At 37.6% G+C, this 22,525-nt stretch overlaps 1 protein-coding gene across 4 annotated transcripts; it reads left to right on the top strand.

Moving 5' to 3' along the window:
- The first annotated feature begins 696 nt into the window (after positions 1-696).
- LOC105032531 (brefeldin A-inhibited guanine nucleotide-exchange protein 5) lies at positions 697-22,330 on the top strand. 4 transcript variants are annotated; one of them, XM_073252415.1, is made up of 34 exons: positions 697-866; positions 1,116-1,271; positions 4,518-4,593; positions 4,906-5,143; positions 6,168-6,289; positions 6,361-6,419; positions 8,147-8,204; positions 8,284-8,368; positions 8,483-8,686; positions 8,815-8,873; positions 8,984-9,053; positions 9,137-9,205; positions 9,419-9,541; positions 9,713-9,766; positions 9,848-9,936; positions 10,102-10,198; positions 10,296-10,394; positions 10,499-10,708; positions 10,864-10,974; positions 11,042-11,226; positions 11,312-11,935; positions 12,110-12,527; positions 13,064-13,303; positions 13,428-13,551; positions 13,697-13,845; positions 17,113-17,469; positions 17,710-17,876; positions 17,957-18,237; positions 18,438-18,613; positions 19,546-19,668; positions 19,811-19,947; positions 20,022-20,349; positions 21,179-21,274; positions 21,673-21,986. In XM_073252415.1, exons 2-34 carry the CDS (start codon positions 1,163-1,165, stop codon positions 21,733-21,735), a joined length of 5,400 nt encoding a protein of 1,799 aa, XP_073108516.1. In that variant the 5' UTR covers positions 697-866; positions 1,116-1,162; the 3' UTR covers positions 21,736-21,986. The 4 variants fall into 4 exon arrangements, with proteins under 4 accessions (XP_073108516.1, XP_073108515.1, XP_073108517.1 ...); XM_073252414.1 differs by having other exon boundaries at positions 17,098-17,469; XM_010907008.4 differs by having other exon boundaries at positions 726-866; positions 1,119-1,271; positions 21,673-22,330.
- Positions 22,331-22,525: the final 195 nt, after the last annotated feature.

Raw genomic sequence — 22,525 nt, 5'->3', positions numbered from 1 at the left:
TGGAGATTTTTGCAAGGACAGCACCACATGTCAAACTAATATTAGGTAACGTTAGGGGATAGAAGTTTATGTGCGGACTCGTGTGGTACAAGTACCTTGCACACCGGTATATTCTAGCAACGATGGTCACCTTCACCTCTTTTCTTTCTTATCGAAACTCAACTATTTTGGGATGCACCATCAATATACATTTGTGTCAAGTACAGGATTAAGTATCCAAGTATCTGTAACAATACACAAGGATCTAAAAATTAGTTACGGAAATATGTCTGCATCTTATAAACATGTATCTGAATAAGTATTAATATATGCACATATTGAATAATAAATAAAATATATATACTTTATATCTAAAAGTTTGATAAAATGGTCGCTCATCGTCGTGTTAGAAACAAAATTTTTACATGAAAGTGTTAAATGTCGACCTATAATGATCGTGGCAGCATAAATTGATGGTATGAATGGGCAAACAATATCATAAACTACTGGAGTGTCCCACACATAATTATTTTTTTTTAAACAAACTGAAGTTTTAAATATCTGGAGTATAGTCTCTGGTTGCTATTAGAATGTTTCAGCCCCAGCCCAAGATGAGATGAGTCTATAATAGGGAAATGGATCGGCCCGGCCGCCTGGACCGTGGGCGCACCTCAAGATCAATTGCGGCTGGGAAATTGGATGAATCGATCTCTAATCGGAATTAGGTGTCATTGTAGCCACCGCACAGGATGCTCCGGACCGTCTTCTCGTTCTAGAAGGCGGAAGCCGCTCAGATCTCCTTCTGCTCTCTCCCCTCCTTCGCTCCTCCGCCTTCCAACTCCCCGTCCGTCCAAGATTTCTCCCTCTTGTCCGTCTCCGTGACCGAGGTACGCGATCCCTCTTTTCTCCATTCCCTTCCGTCTTCCTTCGCCCCCATCTCCTCTCCTCCGATCGTCGCGGATCGCCCGCCACGCTCCCAGATAAGCCGCCGGAAACCCTTCCGGCGGCCCTTCTCGCTGCCCCCATACTTCCAATCTGATGAGATTTTCTTTTGGTTGCAAGATCTTGTCTTTCTTGGGTTGTTCGTGCCCAAGATCTTTACTAATTGTGTTCTTCTTGTGGTGATCGACTTCAAGAAGCATCGTGAAGGAGAGGAGGCGGCGGATCTCGTGAAGATCTCACCATGGCCGGCGCGGCCGGTGGTTTCGTCACCCGGTCCTTCGAGTCCATGCTCAAGGAGTGCTCCGGGAAGAAGTATGCGACGCTTCAGACGGCCATTCAGACTTATCTTGGTCGGTATACCTTACACAGAAGATCTTCTCAGTTTCTTGTTTTATGCGTAGCGTTCTTTAGGTTACGCATTGACCAGAAGATCTCTTGTCCTGATTTGCTTGCCATGGAATGCATGATATCTGGTTCAATCTAAACTTAACGCATTCTTTGAATTTCATGTGCGAATAGATTAGGCATTTACAATTGTCACACTTCAGACCTACTACAGTTTTCTTTCTTTAGTGGAATTAACTTTAAACACATGTGAACGTGAGACCACTGGTTCTTGGTTAGGGAGCTCTTAAAAGAGCTCGTGTGGATGACCTATGGATCTCTTATAATTATGTTCAGTCCATGTGGTTTTTCCTGCATGTTCTTGGAAGATTGTATTCGACCACTCGTTGGAGGATCCAGCAATGAATGGAGGATAAACTTGGTCCAGTTATAGGGGAAAGGATGAGGCTCAACCATTATCAATGTAACATATTCAAGTGGGATAACAAATTTCTTCACTTGAGGATGATGAGTAGATTGGTCATTGGTGATACTCTCTGCACAATGCTATCGAATTATAAACCATGAAGTATATAGTGGTTATGAGGCCAGTTCTGGCCTGTCCTTTTACTGTGCAAGGCTTTATTCTGGCTGCTAGGGAGTGTGTTGCTAATGCATCCATCATTGGATTAGGATGTGGATCTTGTTGGTTACAGCTAGTGCAATAGGGTTAAATGCTTTGATACGCTTAATGCAGAAAACACAGTTTCCAAGATTTTATCACACTTAATTTTGAAGATTTAGATATTTTGCTGAAGCAAGTTTATGATCATTTAGTGAGATTTTTTTTTTTTTTGTTGGTGTAAAATTTTTTTTAGTGCAGTTTGGTTGCAAATATTCTATGGTTATAAGGACTGCTTGCAGTGCTGAATAGTATAGTCACATGACTTGTACAAGGATTACCAATGGGTTGAAGCACTTTTGACTTAAGAACAGGTTTCATCCATCTTCATCAAAACAATGAGCACTGAGGTAGTCTTAAAGTTTATGCATCTATATTTACATCCTTACCTTTTGTATGTGGGATCATCCAGGAGACAAAAATTGTATCTAGTTTATTTTAGCTTGCAGTTATGGCCTTTAAGTTAGTTGACATGGATTTATAGGGCTTTCCAAAGTTAATAAAATCCATTCAACTTTCCAGTGTGATACTGCAGTTCAGTCTTAAAGACAAATACTAATAACTGCAGCTTGTATTCATGAGTAGCATAATAGCTAGAATATGTACCTGATACACCCATGAGTTGAAGCATGTTTACCTTAAGGGCGATGTCCTGTCCATGTTGAGGATTATAATGAAGGCTTTATCAGTCTTAATGTAAATATATAATTTTAGCTTATACTGTTTGCATTATGGAACCTTTTGAGGGAAAAACTGGATGGCCTTTAGAGAATTGTGGCTGGTATACTAAACCTCTTAAAGGTGGCTGGTACGGTAAAACTATTAAAGGGTGTTAACTTACCTATTGTGGATCATGGTTATTTGAGTTGAAAGAAGTCTCACTTACAACTGCAAGTTTTTAAATAATTTCTGATAGGTAGAATTGGCAAAATTAATTATTCAACTGGCAGTTATCATGTAGTTTTGTTTTGAAATTAATAATCTTTGCTTCTCTCTTTCTTCCCTTTCTTCCTTCCTTGTATCTTCTCATTTCTTTTCCTCTTCCTCCTAAATACCGGAGATGGAGGTGTCAAAAAAAAAAAAGTGCAAAATGATCAGTATTCCTTTTTTCCTTAGAGTGCATTTTGCTTTTCTGAAAGTGCAACCCTGATACATTATTAGCTTATCATGGACCTATTTGATTTTATTTGTATTCTGCTTGATAATTTAGGTGCGGAAAATGTGGGAGTAATGCTATTTTACAAGAGAAAAGGAAAGGAAAACGATAGCAAGATGGGAATTTCTACTGTTTGTTTAAGGGGATGAAAGTGGTTTTATTCATGGGCAATGATGGTGGGCCAGTGGTTTGTGTGTGATGAATGAAGGAAGCAAGGTTGATGGAGGTAGAGAGAGGTTGAGATTTGGAGGCGGGTCACCTCCCTTCTTTGTTTGAAATCTACTCTTTGAAAGGAATCTGGCTATCATTTAAAAGAAAAAGTCAAAAATTTGGTAGTTCACTTTCACTTGTTTCTTCATGAGACAATCAAGCAGTGGAAAGAAAACCCATCATAATTTGGCTTCTATTCTTTCTTTTATTATTTCTTTCCTTCTTTGTTATCATTTTGCAACCTTTCTTCCCATCTCCTATATGAATGAATTCTTTAACTCTGAATCACATTGCCGTCATTATGTCATCCTTCTTTGGTTTTTGTTCTTATAACCAATACTGATCATCTATTCATTTTATTCTTTAGTGATGCAACTCTTTAGTTTTCTCTATTGTACTTATCAATGTGATCACAGTGATCCTTCTTAGACATGCCAACATTTTGGAGGTAAACTCCTAACTTCCTAGGTTGGATGGGATTATGTTTCATTCTCAACTTTTGGTTTATAATTTTTGTCCTAGAGATGGACAAATTCCCAAGATCAAGCCTTTTCACCTTCCCTATTCACCTAGACACTTCCAAGTTTAGGGAGAGTTCTGAGGCTGTGCCTTGGTTGCATAAGGACATATTACCACCAGTAAGGTAAATTTCCATATTTACCAAATGGAGTCTTAGGTTGCATGTTGCATCTCTATATCCTAAGTTGCCTTGGCCCGAATATGGCACCAAATTTAGAAGGTTATTGTGGTGTTGATAACTTGTCGTGAAAATCAACTCTATTTTTCCATGGGGACTTGTTGGCTTTTGTGCTCCACGTCAGGCTCAATTTTGTCCTTGCCATGCTTATCCTATATGCACAAACTCTCTTTATCAAGAACTATTGTATTTACAAAAGCTTAGCTAGCTTATTAAACTTTTCTAATATCTTTCTAATGATCAGTGCATTCTTCTATTCATTTGTCATATTCATAATGACACAAATTATGGTACCTTTTTTTTGGGTTACATCACAAGGCAGTATAAGCCCATTGGTGATGCTTTGCATATGAGTATAACATTCCCTAGATTTTGTTGTCCTAAATTCTTGAAATTCCCTGAGTGGATATATATGCAGACAGGAATAAACTGTTGACCTGTGGTATGTCTTTAATAACAAAAAAATTAGACATAAAGGTGAGATTTCGTGTATTTTCACAAACTGCTTTTCCATTAATTTCTTACAGATAATATGAAGGAGATAAATCGGGAGCCTGCTCCGGATGAAAAAAATCATGCAGTGACTTCAGCAGGGGATGAGAGGTTGTTCTCCAACTTATTATTCTCTCTCTCTCCCCCCCCCCCCTCCTCCTTTTCTTTTGACTATCTCATATGCATCTCACCTTTTGTAAAATCATCATTTTTTAAGCTTTTATATACCAGGTTTTGAGCTGCTGTTTTTTGATTTTCTTCTTAGATGTTAGGTAGTTGACTCCAGTCAAGATCCTTCTCGTAACTATGATTATACAGCTATCATATGCTGTACCTTAGACATTTAACTATATCTCCTTGCCCCTCATGCTGGAGAACATTTTGTGAATTTTGACTGACTAAACTACTGTCCTGTGGTACCAGGGCTGATGGGGATGAAATCATGCATGAGGAAAATGCTATGGGAGGTCCACCATCAGATTCAGCTATTGAAGAGGCCACTATCAAGCCCATGGAGAATAGTGAATCTCTTACAACAGCTTTAGCATGTGCTGGGCATGTTTTAGAAGGGAGGCAAGCTGAACTTGTCTTACAACCACTTAGGCTTGCATTTGAGACAAAGAACATCAAACTCGTGGAGCCTGCACTTGATTGTCTTCATGTATGTTGCTCTTGTTGCTCTGGTATCTCTATTATATTTTCTTTTCTCAAAGTTTTTATTCTGAAAGGTAAATTAACTTATAACTAATGTATGGAACTAAATGTTGCCTTTTTTATATGTACTTGTGGGTAACAAACTATAATGTACAAGTTTTTTGTCTTCCTAGTGCTTTTTGTTGCATGTATCTAAGATGAGAGGAAACTATTTGATTTCCTGTTTTATAAAAGTGCAGTGCCGTCTGAAGTTATATGACTTTTGCTGTTTTTAAGAAGTATATGGTTCTAAACAAAGACTATCTTGACTTATAGACTGCTGAGTTGACTGTGGTATGGTTAAAACTAAGCGCTTTCTTATGTTATAAATTTAAGGTTCTTTGCTCAAATGGCTCATAAATATAAATCAACATGATCTTGCATGCTAAGGTATGTTGACAGTCTAATGTAATTATAAAGAATGGAGGTATCTGATTGGATCCTTTCATTTCCTTCAATGCCCAAGCTTACAATAATCTGGCTTGCTATTTCATTTTTTTCCTTGTTATCCTGCTCTTGTTCAAGAAAAAAAAATAATATATGTTCTGATATTGCAAGGGCCTAGGCCTTCCATTTCTGGTTTTTAAATATGTAAATGTGTGATATTGCTGGACCAGGAATTGGTTTGGACTGCTGAAAACTGTATTGGTTGCTCTTAAAATTCTGCACTAAATGAATTCCTACCTTTTTCAATTCTTTCTCGTTGGTTGTGCTACCATGTCTTTCAATCCATATTCTCTATTAAGAATGTAGGCTTCTTATTCAATTTTTTATGCATGCGGACTCTTGTTGGATAAAACTGTTTGTTTCCAGTCCTCATTCATAACATAAGATGTTGGAACTGTTGGATTTTGCTTTCCTGTTTTCTTTTTCTTTGTCTTACTACTATATGATTTCTCCATCCTGTAAGGTTTACAGGAGACTGGATCTTCTGGTGTATTAACTAATTATATTCTGGTGATTTTTTTCTGATTTGGTTGCTGTATTTCCAGAAACTCATTGCTTATGATCATTTAGAAGGTGATCCTGGTCTAGAAGGTGGTAAAAATGCCCCACTGTTTACCGATATTCTTAACATGGTCTGTGGTTCTGTTGATAATTCTTCATCAGACAGGTATGCCTTTTCGCTGTTGTAGTTTGACTAATCATGCTTATGATTGTTATTAATGCATATTGGTTTTGCAGTACTATTCTCCAAGTCTTAAAAGTGCTTCTTACTGCCGTGTCATCAACAAGATTCAGAGGTGTGTTCCATCTCCTTGCCATTTCTCCTCAGTTCTTGAGTGAGGCCTAAAGATCTCTTTTGAAATTCCTTCTTTGACAGTCGTTTGAGTCTTCTGTTAAAGACGTAAAGAAAATTATTTGCCAGGAAATAAGACTGGAATTGCATTAATTTTTTAATTGATATTTTTGCAATTGTTTTAGAGTTTTTACAAGAATTTCTCCAGCGCAAGCCATGTCCTCCAACTTTTTGATTTTGACGCAACTGGTCAATCACATGTAAGTTGTGTCTCTGTAGGTCAAATGAACTATTGAGTATGGTGGTCCTCTGATCCATAACTTGGAGGCTGGGGTTCATTAGGATGTCTGTACTTTGTCCTTGTTTATAGTATTTTGTTGTCTGATGCAGTATATTGTTATGATCATCAAAGGATAATTTGGGCCTTTCTTACATGAACAAGTCATAGAGTGATCTATCTAAATTTACTTGGATGATTATTTTTGGGTTTGCTCTTGGTAATGTTTGATTTCGGGGCTTAGAGGCTTTTCCCCCCTGTTTTTGAAGAGTATCCTGTGATGGTGTTCAGGAGTTTGGTTTTATGCTTGTATTATAGTGATCCATGCTCTAACTCAGCCTAGGGGTACCTATGGCCCCACAATAGCCCTAAAAGTATATTTGGCCTTGGCATCCAAACCTAGCTTGAAGTAAGTTCTGAGTTCGGTTGGACCATTCTCAACCAGATTATGGGCCAACTTGACAGGCTTAGGCCCAATATCCATGGTACTTCCTTGCTTGTATACAAAGCATGCAAACTTGACTTGTTCGGTGCTAGTGAGGATGGAATCTAGGATTACGATTTCGATGAGTTGTATGAGAGTTGGATAAGATTTCCAAGTGGTTCTAGTAGGATTTTGAGCAGTTCGGATGTATGTGATATATTGCAAGGGAGATTATAATTAATGGAGGTTCATTAAAATTTCAGAATGATGTTTAAGCTTTTCTAATGAAGAACCAGACATCCATGGCTTTGATCTTGTAGATGAAGAGGGAACAAGGCAATGTATGATACGTGGAGTCAAAGGCTCTAATTGTGAGCTAGAGGGAGAAACTCGAAATACTATCCTCTATTTGTGGTTCAGTTAGTAATATTTTGAAAGTGAATTTCAGGCCAGTTTAATCTTAAAGGACACAATTGAGAGGAAGTAAATTTTGAATGTTGTGTGGGAGCTGGAAACTAGAAATTTTGAAGTGGAAGGCAATCATTCTGTCTGATTAGGTGGATGATCCCTCTGAGTTGTTTGGATTGCATCTCGTGGATGTTCTAGAAGAGTCTCTCGACATCATATTGCAGAACAGTGTTTTGATATTTCCTGCGAAATGACATGACAATTATCCATGCATAGTCTACAACAGATAAGGAACAAGAGAGTCTAAAGCTGGATGTACTGTGGGTCTGGCATGCTAATATGGATGTACTAACTGGCATGGCAATCTCTCTCTCCATTTTTTTTAGCCATTATGACCATATTTTTTTTCTTAACGGTGTCAATTCTTCGTCTCCTCCAGCTTGCAATCTGTGAAAAGTGACTTTTCACAGAGAAGTTAAGCTTATCCATTGTGCTGCTTTGAGAATACAGATGAGTGTGTTAGCTGATTGTACATTTTATATGTTGAAATGTAATGCTACATTTAGGTGGCCTGCTGCTTGTCATTTTCTAACTAGGAGAACTCTGTTTGTCTTAAACACAGTGCATGGAGAACCGCTGCTGGGGGTGATCAGAGTTTGCTATAACATTGCCCTCAACAGGTAGTTTACATTGGCATTCTTCAACATACACTGTTATGCTCCCAATTAATTCTTCTTTATTTTTATTTGAATGTTGCAGCAAGAGTCCTATAAATCAGGCAACCTCGAAGGCTATGTTGACCCAAATGATCAGCATTATATTTAGGAGAATGGAATCTGATCCAGTAAGCATAAACATTTGCAAATGATTGTTCTTAGCAGGATATGAAAGAGAGAGTAAAGGATTTCCTATGATTCATGCCTTTATAAATTTCAGTAATTTTTTATTGGGTACTCAGGTCTCCATGTCATCCAGTAGTGTTGTGCATACCAATGTTGCTTCAGCTAGCTGTGCAAACTCAGATCATGGAGAAATTTCTCCAGATGACCAAGATGAGAAAAAAATCACTCTAGGAGATGCGTTATCCATGACCCGCACAAATGAGGCATCTCCTGCATCTTTTGATGAGCTACAAAACCTGGCTGGTGGTGCTGATATCAAGGTGTTCCATTTAATAAAACCATGTCTTATACAAGGGTTGTTGATTATTTATTCATACCATTCTGGAATTACCTGTGGTAGACATTTTCTTATAAGTTATCTCTAGCAGCATGATAATTTTTTTTACAGGGACTAGAGGCTGTACTTGACAAGGCGGTCCAAATGGAGGAAGGGAAAAAAATATCACGGTATGGGAAGGTTGCTTAAATTTATGAGTTGCAAACTAGGTCACCGCTCCCTTTTTAGGTTGTCTTGGTTGCATACGGCAAGCTATAACTAGTTTTTATTCTCCTTTCAGTGGTATTGATCTTGAGAGCATGAATGTCGGACAACGTGATGCCCTTTTGTTGTTTCGAACCCTCTGCAAGGTCTGACATTTTACAACAGTGTTTCATTCTATAATTTACCACAATGCTTCATCTTAATAATTTGTGAAAGTCCATATCTGCAGATGGGCATGAAGGAAGAGAGTGATGAGGTTACGACGAAGACTAGACTTTTATCTCTTGAGCTTTTGCAGGTTAATTCTTCATCTTCTAAGTGTATACATGTTCTGGGCTTAGTAACACGTTTGCTAAGTTAAAAAGGGTAGAACTGAAGGAAATCAAAAGACCTACCTTTCCCATTATGTTCCAATGAGTTACAGTAGGAATATAATCTGCTTTTCTCCTGAGTATTGAAGCGGTGCTCCATGTTACTTTCAGAATTTGTTTCATGATTCTCTTATTTGCAGGGTTTACTGGAAGGAGTGAGCCAATCTTTTACCAAAAACTTCCACTTTATCGACTCAGTCAAAGCATATCTTTCTTATGCTTTATTGAGGGCTGCTGTTTCTTCTTCTGCAGTTGTATTTCAGGTAATTGACTTATTCCTATCTATTGTTCCTCTTTGCCCATGGTTCAGATTGCTTTTGCGACATCATTGTTGATACTGCTTAATTGGCCTTATTGAATTTGCAACAAAGGCTTTTAGCTAATCGATGATGTTACATATATTTCAGTTTTTTAATTTGTTCTTTGTTGTGCAGTATGCAACTGGAATCTTCTCAGTGCTTTTGCTGCGTTTCAGAGAAAGTCTTAAGGTACATGTCACTAGTAAGCAGGTAATCCTTTTTCTCTTTCTATCTTGCCTGAAATTAAGTTGTTCTTAAATTTATTTGTAGGGAGAAATTGGTGTCTTCTTTCCCTTGATAATCCTGAGGTCCTTGGATAGCTCTGATGGTCCTATCAGTCAAAGAACAAGTGTTCTCCGGTAAAACTTTCTTTTTCCTTTTTATGGCATCGTTCTCAGCTTCCATTTACTAATATTTGGCATCGTGGAAGATAACTAAGTTTGGTTTTGGCCTTATACTAGTTTTTTAACTCTTACTGCCCCGGCATTCCTTCCCTCTCAACTTTCAATTGGATTATCTTGCAGGATGCTTGAGAAAGTGTGTAAGGATCCACAAATGCTTGCAGACTTATTTGTTAACTATGATTGTGACCTTGAGGCCCCAAACCTTTTTGAGCGCATGGTAAATACAACCAACATGTGAAGGTTATGCACTGCAGTTTCTCATCTGATTGTGACATTTTGCTGACAAATCTACTTCTGACTACTGGCCCAAACAGGTCAATGCCCTGTCAAGAATAGCTCAGGGAACTCTGAGTACAGATCCCAACTCAGTTACCGCATCTCAAACTGCTTCTACTAAAGGCTCATCTCTTCAGGTTTTCTTTTTCTTTTTCTTTTTATTTTAAATTCTGTCCCTGATTCTTCAGACATGTTTTTTTTTTTTTTAAATTTTAAAATTAATGCTCTATTTTTTGTCCAGTGCCTGGTGAGTGTGCTGAAGTCATTGGTTGATTGGGAGAAACTACGAAAGCAATCTCAAAAGCATGGAAGCATTATCCAGTCACTTGAGGAAGAGGTTTTGAGTAGGGATCGCCTTACTGCTGATGAGTCAAAGAGCCGGGAAGATGGACTCAATCAGTTTGAGAAAGCAAAAGCTCATAAATCGACTTTGGAAGCTGCAATTTCAGAGGTAAGGAGGGAATTGCTTGTATCAAGCAATTTTTTTTTTTTTTTTAAGAAAAAGACAGTTTTTTCTTGTTTGTAGAAGCTTTTTTTTTTAAAAAAATAAAAAACAAAAATATCTTCTAACTGTCAATAGAATAACCTGTTTTACTGTTCATCCAGTTCAATCGTAAACCAGCCAAGGGGATAGAATATTTGTTGTCAAATAAGTTGGTCGAAAATACGCCTTCTTCAGTAGCCCAATTCCTGAAGAATACTCCTAGCTTGGATAAGGTGGTGTCTTATGGAGTGGTACTCTGTTTTTAACAAAAAGGACCTGTCTAATTCTCAAATTTTGCAGGCCATGATTGGTGAATATTTGGGTCAGCATGAGGAATTCCCTCTTGCTGTCATGCATGCTTTTGTAGATTCCATGAAGTTTTCGGGTTTGAAGTTTGATACTGCAATTCGCGAATTTCTTAAAGGGTTCAGGCTTCCTGGAGAAGCACAGAAGATTGATCGCATTATGGAGAAGTTTGCTGAGCGGTACGTTCATTGGGATACTGAATTCTGTTTTCGATTTATCTTCAATAATTCTGATGATTGTGCTGGAATAATATGGTTTTTGCAGTTATTGTGCTGATAATCCAGGGCTTTTTAAGAATGCAGATACTGCATATGTTCTTGCATATGCGGTTATAATGTTGAATACTGATGCACACAATCCAATGGTGTGGCCTAAAATGTCGAAATCCGATTTCATACGTATGAATACTGTAAGTGATGCGGAAGAGTGTGCCCCGAAGGAGCTGCTAGAGGAGATATATGATTCTATTGTCAAGGAAGAGATAAAAATGAAAGATGATATATCTAATGCAGCCAAAAGCAGGCAGAGGCCAGAAACAGAAGAAAGAGGCCGTCTTGTTAATATTCTTAATTTAGCTCTTCCTAGAAGAAAGTCAGTGACTGATACAAAGACAGAGAGTGAAAAAATTATCAAGCAAACACAGGCCCTTTTCAAAAATCAAGGGGCAAAAAGGGGTGTTTTCCACACAGCTCAGCAGGTTGAACTTGTCAGGCCAATGGTGGAGGCTGTAGGATGGCCTTTGCTAGCAACATTTTCGGTCACCATGGAGGAAGGTGACAATAAGCCAAGGATTCTTCTTTGCATGGAAGGATTCAGAGCTGGTATACATATCACACGTGTTCTTGGGATGGATACCATGCGTTATGCTTTTTTGACATCCCTAGTTCGGTATGTTTCTTTTCTGTCAGATTCTTCTATGCATTTGTGTTCTTAGATTCAGTTATCTTCGTCCACGAGCATCTGATTTCTTTTTCCATTTTAATAAGCATTAATTAGCAAAATGTTGGAATACCATGTTTGTGATGAATTTTTTTTTAATCAAGTCCTGATATCTCTGTGCAGATTTACATTTTTACATGCTCCGAAGGAAATGCGTAGTAAAAATGTGGAAGCATTACGAACCCTGCTTGTTCTATGTGACATGGAAACTGATGCCTTACAGGATACTTGGAATGCTGTCTTGGAATGTGTTTCAAGGCTAGAATTTATCACTTCAACCCCAGCAATTGCTGCAACAGTGATGCAGGGTTCGAATCAAATATCAAGGGATTCAGTTCTTCAATCTCTCAGAGAGTTAACTGGAAAACCTGCTGAGCAAGTGTTTGTAAATAGCGTGAAGTTGCCTAGTGATTCCATTGTAGAGTTCTTCACTGCTCTCTGTGGTGTGTCTGCTGAAGAATTGAAACAAACACCTGCCCGTGTCTTTAGCTTACAGAAGCTTGTTGAGATAAGCTACTACAATATGGCTCGCATACGCCTGGTATGCTCTATTCTTTATTGTATATTTGTATGCTGTTCACCCAGCTTCCTTTTTATATACCTGCATTCATATTTTAAGGTTTGTAAACCTAAGAGCCCAGGTGCTCATGTCTATGTTATAGTAAATTGCACAGCCTAATCGTAGCTGTGAAATGGGAAGTTATAACAGATGTTATAATGCAAAGGTTTCTATTATATTCTGAAAAAAATAAAGCATTTTTTTTAATGTTGGTGAGTCCATTTTGTTACGAAATGTCACACTTGCATAAAAACATGTTTTCCTTTTTTGAGAACCATTAATCCTTATTCTTGAGTGCTAACATTCTGCTAATACATGTTGGTGCTTCCATGTGAAATAGCAAAAATTAGTGCATTGCATATTGATGGTGTTATTTTTACTATACAACAGTAGTAAATGTTTTCAGAAACTCGACACCTTTTTCATCGTTATGTGATTTGAATTGTATTGTTCCATCCACACAAATCTCAAACTATGTTTGATTTCGTATTTTAATATGTCTGGCTGCACCTTTTTAGGTGTGGGCCAGAATATGGTCTGTTTTGGCTCAGCATTTCATTGCAGCTGGGAGTCACCACGAGGAAAAGATTGCTATGTATGCTATTGATTCATTGAGGCAGCTTGGTATGAAGTATTTGGAGCGAGCTGAACTCACCAACTTCACCTTCCAGAATGATATTCTGAAACCATTTGTTATTCTTATGCGTAATAGTCGCAACGAGAAAATTCGCAGCCTGATTGTTGATTGCATTGTTCAGGTAATTCTGACTTGCGTGAAGTTCACCCTAACTGCTTCCTAGTTGGTTGCACAATCTTTTTCTTTTTAACTCTTATTTGATACCCCAACATTTAAAACATTAACTGCTGTCAATGAACTTTCAGATGATCAAATCAAAGGTAGGTAGTATAAAATCAGGTTGGCGAAGTGTTTTCATGATCTTCACTGCAGCTGCTGATGATGATCTTGAATTAATTGTTGAAAGTGCATTCGAAAATGTTGAACAGGGTGGGTGCCTGAAATTTCCCATGCTCCAAGATTTTAGTTAATGCAATTGGATTATTTACATAATTCAAGTCTTGTTTATCATATCTACTGTCATTTTAAAGTTTTATACGACTTTCCAGTGAAGCTAATGCAGGGAGTTTTGCAGTTATCTTGGAACACTTTGATCAGGTTGTTGGCGACTGCTTTATGGATTGTGTCAATTGTCTCATTGGTTTCGCCAATAACAAAAGCTCTCCCCGGATAAGCTTGAAGGCTATTGCTCTTCTCCGTATTTGTGAAGATCGCCTTGCAGAGGTTGGCATAATGACTTTATACATGTTTGACTTTTGTTAGATCATCAGCAACACATCTCGAGAAAATGATGATGTTATGATTATTATACATGTCTGACTTTTTGTTCAACCAAGGTTTGGAATCTCATGTATCAGCCCCAAATTGTTCACATATCAGTATGGTACAAGATGTGGTATACCCCCTTTCTCTATCATGGTTTGCCAAATCAGACAAAACTCCCATGTTGGTATGCGTGGAGAGGGTGCATTGTATGGGGTCGAGATGGTATACTATGGTTGAGATTTCAAATCCTGGGTCAAACCATCAGCAGCACATCTAGATTAACTTTGCTGATTTCTTATCATATTTCTCTTCCTAATCCAGATGATTTTCTTCTGTCTGAAAAGTTCTTGCTAATTACCATGTTTGCATGTTTGCTTATGTATCAGTCAGTTAATCCTACCACTTTATGTGCGATCCTTGAAGTGTCAATCAATTTTAACCAAATACCTTTTTAAGGTTCAGATTTAAAGGATATGTTTTGTTGGTCATGATTAGCATGCTGCAAGATGTTTCCTCTATTTAGACATCATCTACTTATTTGCTGTAGGTTGTTTCTTGAAAGCAAAATATAATATAGATGATGCCAGAACTAGTGATTATTGTCATGAAGCTATTGCTGCCCAAGAATTTTTGTTCCCTGTGCTCTTTAACATGCAATCATCTTGCACTCAATTGCCCTTGTGTATCTGAAATGCTGTTTTGCTTCATGGAGTCTTATATCATGCCAATATATTTCAATATAATAGTAATTGTGCCATAGTGTCATGTGCGCTGATGGATGGTTCTCCTAGTCTTTGTGAGAATGCTGAAAATTGAATTGTTTTTAACAGACTACTCTTATAGTTTATGATCAAGTTTAGAAAGTTTTGAATACATAAATATGTGAACAAATCCTCTTTAGTATAACTGTATCTAATTGGTAAACATCATTGAAGCAACACATAAGAAACCATTTTAGAATTCCAAATTACAAACTAATGTTAAAATAACAGTTATGAGGACAAGACAAGAAAATGAACATTAAGATGTTTAATTCTGATTCTTGAGTCTTGACAGTTACTATTCTGTTTATAACATTAGGTTTTAATTTACAAAAGTTATGTGATGTAAATTATGCAGAGCTGACCTTTACTAGGTCAATATGCATTAAATTGTCTCCCTCAAAGATGCATTGTCTCGGGCTTGTCAGTATGTCCGATTGATCATTATGGTATAATTGCATTAAACCATGTTCTTCAAATCATACTAACATTATCCTTTAAGATCACATTAGGGATCAAAGTATTGTCATTCCACATTCATAGAAGAATATGGCATGACAATCTTTAAGGCAAGTAACTTGACATGGTGGCATCTTCATATCATTCGTTGTTATCATGAAGTTTCATGGAGTTTAAAGTTTGACGCATCGTGAATCCCTTCGTATATTTATTAAGGAAACCTGCTATATAGTATCACCAAGTTAAATGTTTTCTTTTGCTCGTAAACTGAACATATGTATTGGCCAATCTTGAAAACCTTGGAAGAATTTCCTGACATAAATGTTGCTTAGCACGCGGATCCTTAGACTGGAACAGACTGGAAACGACTCTGTAACTTCAGGGTTGTCTCTAATGTATCCTCGAGTCATCAGCAACTTAACAGAAAAAACATGAATATACCCATGATCGTTTCAAGGTTGTAATCAGCTTAGTATACGTCCTTGTAATTTATTCTTCTAGTCTAGCTGAAGAGAAATGTATTAATTATGCCTATATTAGACTAGAGTAAGGAGTAGGATTATCTTGACTCAAACCTTGTACCCATCAAAGTCACTTTTTGGTGACAGATGTTTAAGAAGTCTTGCTTTACTTTCATGAAAGTTAATTCATTTCTGCAGCATTAAGTGATATCTAAGTTCTGCCAAATGCCAGTTAGCATAGGCTGCAGTCCACTTGATTAGAAGCAATCCTCACTGTTCTTTTTCCAATAGCAACAATTCATTTTTATTTCCAAATCCAGACTATCCCTGTATTCATGATTTGGCTGATTTTGAGCTCTTTTCTTTTCCGTTTGCAGAAGCATTTGATGGCCAGCCATCTTTAATCTTAAAATTTGATTACAACATTTTGGTGAACAAGCTTGTTCAGTCCACCAAGTTATGAACACTGGATTTCCTTCCTTTGATTTGTAATTTGATTAGTGCTGTTGCTTTGGGAGTTTCTAATTTTAGACTGTAGTTTTAGGAGGCCACTCCTTGCTGTTAGCAGTTTAAAAAAAAAAAGAAAAATAAAAGAAAAGAAAAAACTTGTTCATTTGTAACTTTGAAACTTCTATCAACATTAATCATTACCTTAAGAATTACTAATGGAACTTCAAAAAGATCTGTTGTTTGCAATACCCTCCAATGATTAGGTGAGGCTTGCAATAACGAACATTGATAAAGCAGGTTAGCACAGAATAAGCAACTCTTAATCTAAAAAAAAATCCAGAGTAAACTTATTCCAGCTGGGAGTAGTAGCTTTATCATAGTTATCCAGGTTTGGTGGAAAAAATGCACCTGTGATTTTCATGATGTCCCTTCTGCCTCTGGGAGATTGTAGGTTGCAAAAGGTCATTTAGTAGAATAACCAGGAACGATCTGGATTACCACTCTTCGTTTCATGATAACTTGCACTCAAACAAGACCTAATGCAATGTTCAAAGTGTTGGTATGAAGCCCCATGCAAGTGCCTTACCGATAAAGTGCAGTATATGCCCCCATACTTACACATGGTATGTTGTTGGAGTCGGCACAAAACCATATCTGAAGATACCATACTAGTTCTGTATTGGATTGGTACAATATGCCTTGTGCCATCCAGTATGGGTTGGTGTTGAAAATGCTGGCCTGACGTATCGTGTTAATAACTTATCATTCCCTTGAGAATTCATTGAGCTATTCGTTCGTGAATCATTTAATGACAAGGAGAAATGAAATAGAACCCCAGCCTTTAATAGGTAGTTATGTCATAGGGGTTGCCAACTTGTTATAAAGCTTAGTCCCTTTCACATATATACACTCTAAATATAATATTTTTTGATTTGTTTGGAAGGCTTTTACAGTCATGATGGGTCAGATATAGTTTTGCTTTTGTAAATACAAGAATATCTTGGACTTTTCTTTTTAACTGTCGACTCTAACAACAGCTGATGTTTGTATCTGTTCTAGACCTTTAATGCTTCTTCTAGCTCTTGTTTTTTCAGGGATTTATTCCTGGTGGAGCCCTTAAACCAGTTGATGCTGGTCTAGAGACAAATTTTGATGTGACTGAACATTACTGGTTTCCAATGTTGGCTGGCTTATCTGATTTAACACTAGATCCTAGATCAGAAGTTCGAAACTGTGCGCTTGAGGTGCTATTTGATTTGCTGAATGAGAGAGGTCACAAATTTTCTTCAGCTTTCTGGGAGAGCATTTTTCATCGTGTACTTTTTCCTATATTTGATCATGTGCGGCATGCTGGAAGGGATGGTTTTGTTTCTTCCGGAGATGAATGGCTTCGTGAAACTAGCATCCATTCACTTCAGTTGCTCTGCAACCTGTTTAATACGTTCTATAAGGTAGCAATTATTTGTCTTTTCTTCTAGCCACAATGAAATCATTTCCTGTAAATTGGAGCAAGATTCTTCTGTTAGGAAATATCATCACCTTTTTTTTTTTTGGTTAAAATCTTATGGTTTTTGGTGGTATATTGCAAGATCATATATCATCATGCCATATTGTAGGCTACACCAAATCTATATTCATGTCTGATACTCCTCACTCTCGTATCTTTGTTTTTTTCGTTTTCTTTTTTGTAGGAGGTCTCTTTCATGCTTCCACCTTTGCTGGGTTTACTGCTGGATTGTGCCAAGAAGACAGATCAAACTGTTGTTTCAATTTCTCTTGGAGCTTTAGTGCACCTCATAGAAGTTGGGGGCCATCAGTTCAGTGACAGTGATTGGGATACTTTACTAAAGAGCGTTAGGTACAGTTGTGAACTTCTCATAAGTTTCAGACTATTGTAATTCATATATTTAATTCTTTCTCATTTGATTTTTTAATCAGAGATGCATCGTACACGACTCAACCCCTTGAGCTTCTCAATTCGTTAGGATTTGAGAACTCAAAGAACCAAACAGGACTTTCAAAAGATTCGGATGACAACAGAGGCAGCAGCAGTCCCTCTTTTAAGGGCATCCATCATGATAGCAATGGAGGAGGAAAAGCCTTGGATCAAGCATCTTTAAGTTCTGACAGTGAGACTTCTGGAAAGAATAACTATCCAACAAAATTGCAGGACAATTATCAAGAAACAGATATCCAAGCTAACTTGGAGGAATCCGAAGGTATGCTAGCATTAAATGGGTTGGAATTTCTTCTGGAGAGAGAAGTTCTGGAATTAGATCTCCCTTTAGGAACTCCTGTCTGGCATGTAAACTAGTGCCGCTACTTGATGCCTTTCAGTGCATCCTAATCGGAAGCAATGAGGCCAAGAGTGTCCTTCTCATGATATAAACTCAAATAAAATGCATTCTGTATTTTGTAGGTCTTCCATCACCATCAGGAAGGGTGCAAAATCCTGCTGAAGCTGCTAGCTTCCATCGGAGTCAAACATTTGGCCGAAGGATAATGGGGAATATGATGGACAATCCTTTGATAAGAAGTTTCACTTCCAAATCAAAGAGTCGTACAGATGTTCCTCTGCCACCTTCACCTTTGAAGGTACATTTCTACTAGTTTGTGACATAAAAATGGTTGTTACTGTTGTTAATGGTAAACGCTCAGTATTAGTGCTAATCATCTTTTCAACTAAATTTTAGTTAATTGAAACTTGTATCGATCCATAGATTATTTTGAGTGAACACTGAGTGGCATCAATACATTATAGGAGAAGATTGTATGACATCAGTGAGCAATTAAGTTCCAAGTAATGTGTGATGAAGTTCTACTGTCCTTCTATCATTTCATCTTGACCAGTCACGGATGGAAGAAGTTTCTTTTTGTTGCTGTATTGGTTCTACCTTTTTGATGAAGTTGTCTGGGCAGGTATTTGTCTTGTGGTCACTGAGGGTAGTGGAGCTCTCATGCATGCCTGTGTTGTTTGCTCTGTGAGAGAGAGAGAGAGAGAGAGAGAGATTATGGTGTATGTCATGTAAGACATGGTTCAGAGGCTGGTATTTTAGTGAAGTTGAACTGCTGCTGTTGATGTGGAGTTCATAAAGCAGCAAATCACTAGCAAAAGTGGTTAGCTGTATGTTTTTTGCTTTCTCTCATTGAATTGGTGATGCATAGGGTCTGCAAAACAACTCTACAAGGAAAGGAGTCAACCTTATGCGGAAATTTTGCTTGCTTGTCCTTATTGATGCGAACCTTTCATTTTGAGTTTAGTCCTCTTTCAACTCTCAGGATGGGAGAAGTTTACATAGGTGCTCTTTCTATGTATGTGTCTGTACATATCACCATCAAGTTTTATAATTTCAATCTGATAACTCAGAGAGGGTAACATCTTTTCTGTTCACAGTTCCACTATCACATTACAAAGTGTGAAATAGTGTACTCATCATTTATGTTTAATGTGAAATGACCTATCGGCATAATTTTTCGTTCACCTATGGATAACATCTGCTTGATTTTTTTGTTGGGTGTCCATATAGATCCCTGATGCTGATGAGCCTGTTCCTGATAATGATGATGGTGAAGAGAACCCAATGATGGAGACGGTCAGGGGAAAATGTGTCACTCAACTACTACTATTAGGTGCCATTGATAGTATACAGGTAAAAATACGCTCCACATATGCTTAAATTATTAGGTCTATTTCTATTTTGGCTGAATCACTGGGAACCCTGCAAGATTAGCAAATTTCCTGCAAGATTGACTAAGCTTCTGATTATTGATGGTATGCATGGAACTTGTCAGGTAAGATACTGGAGCAAGTTAAAAGCCCCTCAGAAGATTGCAATAATGGACATCTTGTTGTCTCTTTTGGAGTTTGCTGCTTCATATAATTCATCATCAAACCTTAGAATGCGAATGCACCATATACCCCCGGAAAGGTAGCTAGTAGACTTCGCTGAAACTTTGGTCATGTAATGGCGGGATCTTACATTTGACACTTTATTCTGCACAGGCCACCTTTAAATCTTCTTCGCCAGGAAATTGCAGGAACTTCTATTTATTTAGAAATCTTACATAAGTCAACCACAGTATCCGATAGCAAAAGCAGCGAATATGTAAATTCTAATGGTGTTCCCACTGAAAGAACATCAACAAATGATGCAAACCATGGTGAAGATGCAAATGCAGAAGAGAAGCTCAGGTGCTTTGCAGAAGAGAAATTAGTTTCTTTTTGTGGACAGGTTCTAAAAGAGGCTTCCGATCTCCAGCCTAGTACAGGGGAGGCTGCTAGTGCAGATGTACATCGTGTACTTGATTTAAGAGCTCCAGTTATTGTTAAGGTAATAATGTTCTTTGAAACCTGTTAGTGCTTGTTGCTATGTGGTGTCTAGTTGGTGTATTTGTAGTACTTGCTACCTGCTACTGCATTCTTAAGTGGTTTTGATTTTTCAGTAAATATATGCCACTTGATGTGGTTATAAATGCTTCAAGAAAGGGCAGGGTTGTAAATATCTTTGTTGAGAGAGAACATTTAGTTCCATTATTTGGGTTTAAGATTGTACATAGATTGCCGTAACCAGCACTGATGAAATCATGTGTTTCCTTCTAGGTGATGTTCTTGTATGTTTCTGCTCATCTTATGGGACAGATAAATCCTAAATTAAGTTTTGAAGGTTTTTTTCTTGTGGAGTGCAAACTGATCTGTTTTTCATATATTAAAGATATGCTTTAACCAACAAGCCTCTTTTGCCATTCTTTTTTTTTCCTGAAGGAAAAAGAAAAAAAAACCAACAAGCCTAATCCAGACATTGTTGTATTCTATTTCTTTATTTTTTGTCACTATGTTCGTTGCCAAAGAAGGGGCAATTATTTATTACGTCTAAACTGATGTTGTGATGTTTCATCCTGGATTAAACACCTCTAATTTGAAGCACAATCCTGCATATGGTTGCCTTTAGTTCCTGTATTTATGGCTATCATACACTGGTGAGTAATTGATTAGCCCCTTTTGTAGTTTTTGCAGTGGTTCTGTCACTCTTATTGGCATGTCAGAATGCTTAAATCATTTGTGTATTAAATCATAAAATTACAATAATACATTAGTCTCAGCTGCAAGGTATTTGCGTATACAAGCATTCTCAAAGGAAATACTTTTCCTTGGTCTTTCAGGTGCTCAAAGGAATGTGTCGTATGGATAACCAGATATTCAGGAAACATCTAAGAGAATTTTATCCATTAATTACCAGACTTGTTTGCTGTGATCAGGTAAACATTGGCATATTTTTTGCTTAAGCTAGTAGAAGCTCCAATCAGATTTTCTTTGTTAAATAAAGGAAAACTCAATAGCTATTTCTGACCAGCTACTTGTGCGATAGAATTATATTTTGCTCTAGCTTATATTCTACTCCTAAGCTCTCAATTGAAAAGGACTTGCATGCAATGAACTGCAAGTCATGATAACTTCTGGGAGGTATGCTGGAATAAAGCTGCCTGCCCAATACGGTTACACGTTCCCTCATTGCCTTTCATGCCATAGGTTTATATCATCTAAACAAAATTTTGGTTGTTTATATAAAATGGCAAGTCAAGTTGGCTTACATAACATGTACAGTTCAACTGTAATGGTTGAGAGTTATAAAATTGATTTGTCCGTTTTATTTCAGATGGATGTTCGTGGAGCTCTGGGAGATCTCTTCAGCAAGCAGCTTACTGCCCTTTTGCCATAGTTGATCTGTTTATCGTTAATGCATCTTCTCTACAAGTTCTTTGAAGTCACCATCCCCATCCTTGAGCAGGAACCTTTAGACACCGTCGGAGAGATGAAATGGGGCACTTGTATGTTTACCATGGACGTCTGTTGCATGGGTTGCTGCAAAATTAAAACTGAAGCTGGATGCTGGTCAGAAACTTTTCGGGACAGCTCACTATGAATGCAAGATATACTCGATGTACTTTGAAGTATTTCCCCGTGGTCAAATATTTCCTTGGTTTGTCTCCTTGCGCTTCATTGTTTCTCGTCAGTATTTTTGTTTGATATTTATTTTAAGTTGTTATTGGAGAGTATGCTATTGAAATGGACAGTCAGCCAGGCATAGAAGGGAACAATCTCATATTCTGAGGCATCTTCCACAAAATTGGAGAGTCTGAGTTTATAAAACGTGGGAGGGGCTCAGCTGTCTTGCTGGGATCAACCCATTTGTTGAACTTTCTTATACACATGCTTTGCACTCAGATTATCGAGAAAATTGCAGGTCATAAGAGCAGCTATCTATCTATGTACTCATTGGATGCGTATACTAAAATTTTTCAGACGATCTTTCACTGATGTAGTTACAGGATGATGAGCTGATTCTCAAGTGCTTGCATCTGATCTGATAGTGCCGCAGGTTTGACTGGTGGTGTAATTGTGTTCAATTATCCAGTGTATGGAAGAAGCTTAGGATAATGTTGTTTTTAGTGTTGTTTAGGTGTGCAAATCTCAAGGTTAAAGACGTGGAGGACTCTGGGTTTTTGGCC

The sequence above is a fragment of the Elaeis guineensis genome, chromosome 2, assembly GCF_000442705.2.
Source record: "Elaeis guineensis isolate ETL-2024a chromosome 2, EG11, whole genome shotgun sequence".
NCBI lineage: Eukaryota > Viridiplantae > Streptophyta > Magnoliopsida > Arecales > Arecaceae > Elaeis > Elaeis guineensis.
This window is presented reverse-complemented; position numbering and strand designations above follow the sequence as displayed.

Bases quoted from the DNA above. Each gene is read 5' to 3' on its own strand.
- LOC105032531 (XM_073252414.1), top strand. From the start codon at position 1,163: ATGGCCGGCGCGGCCGGTGGTTTCGTCACCCGGTCCTTCGAGTCCATG. The intron at 10,395-10,498 runs GTTTTCTTTTTC...TTTTTTGTCCAG, and splicing joins CTAAAGGCTCATCTCTTCAG to TGCCTGGTGAGTGTGCTGAA. The intron at 12,528-13,063 runs GTATGCTCTATT...GCACCTTTTTAG, and splicing joins ATATGGCTCGCATACGCCTG to GTGTGGGCCAGAATATGGTC.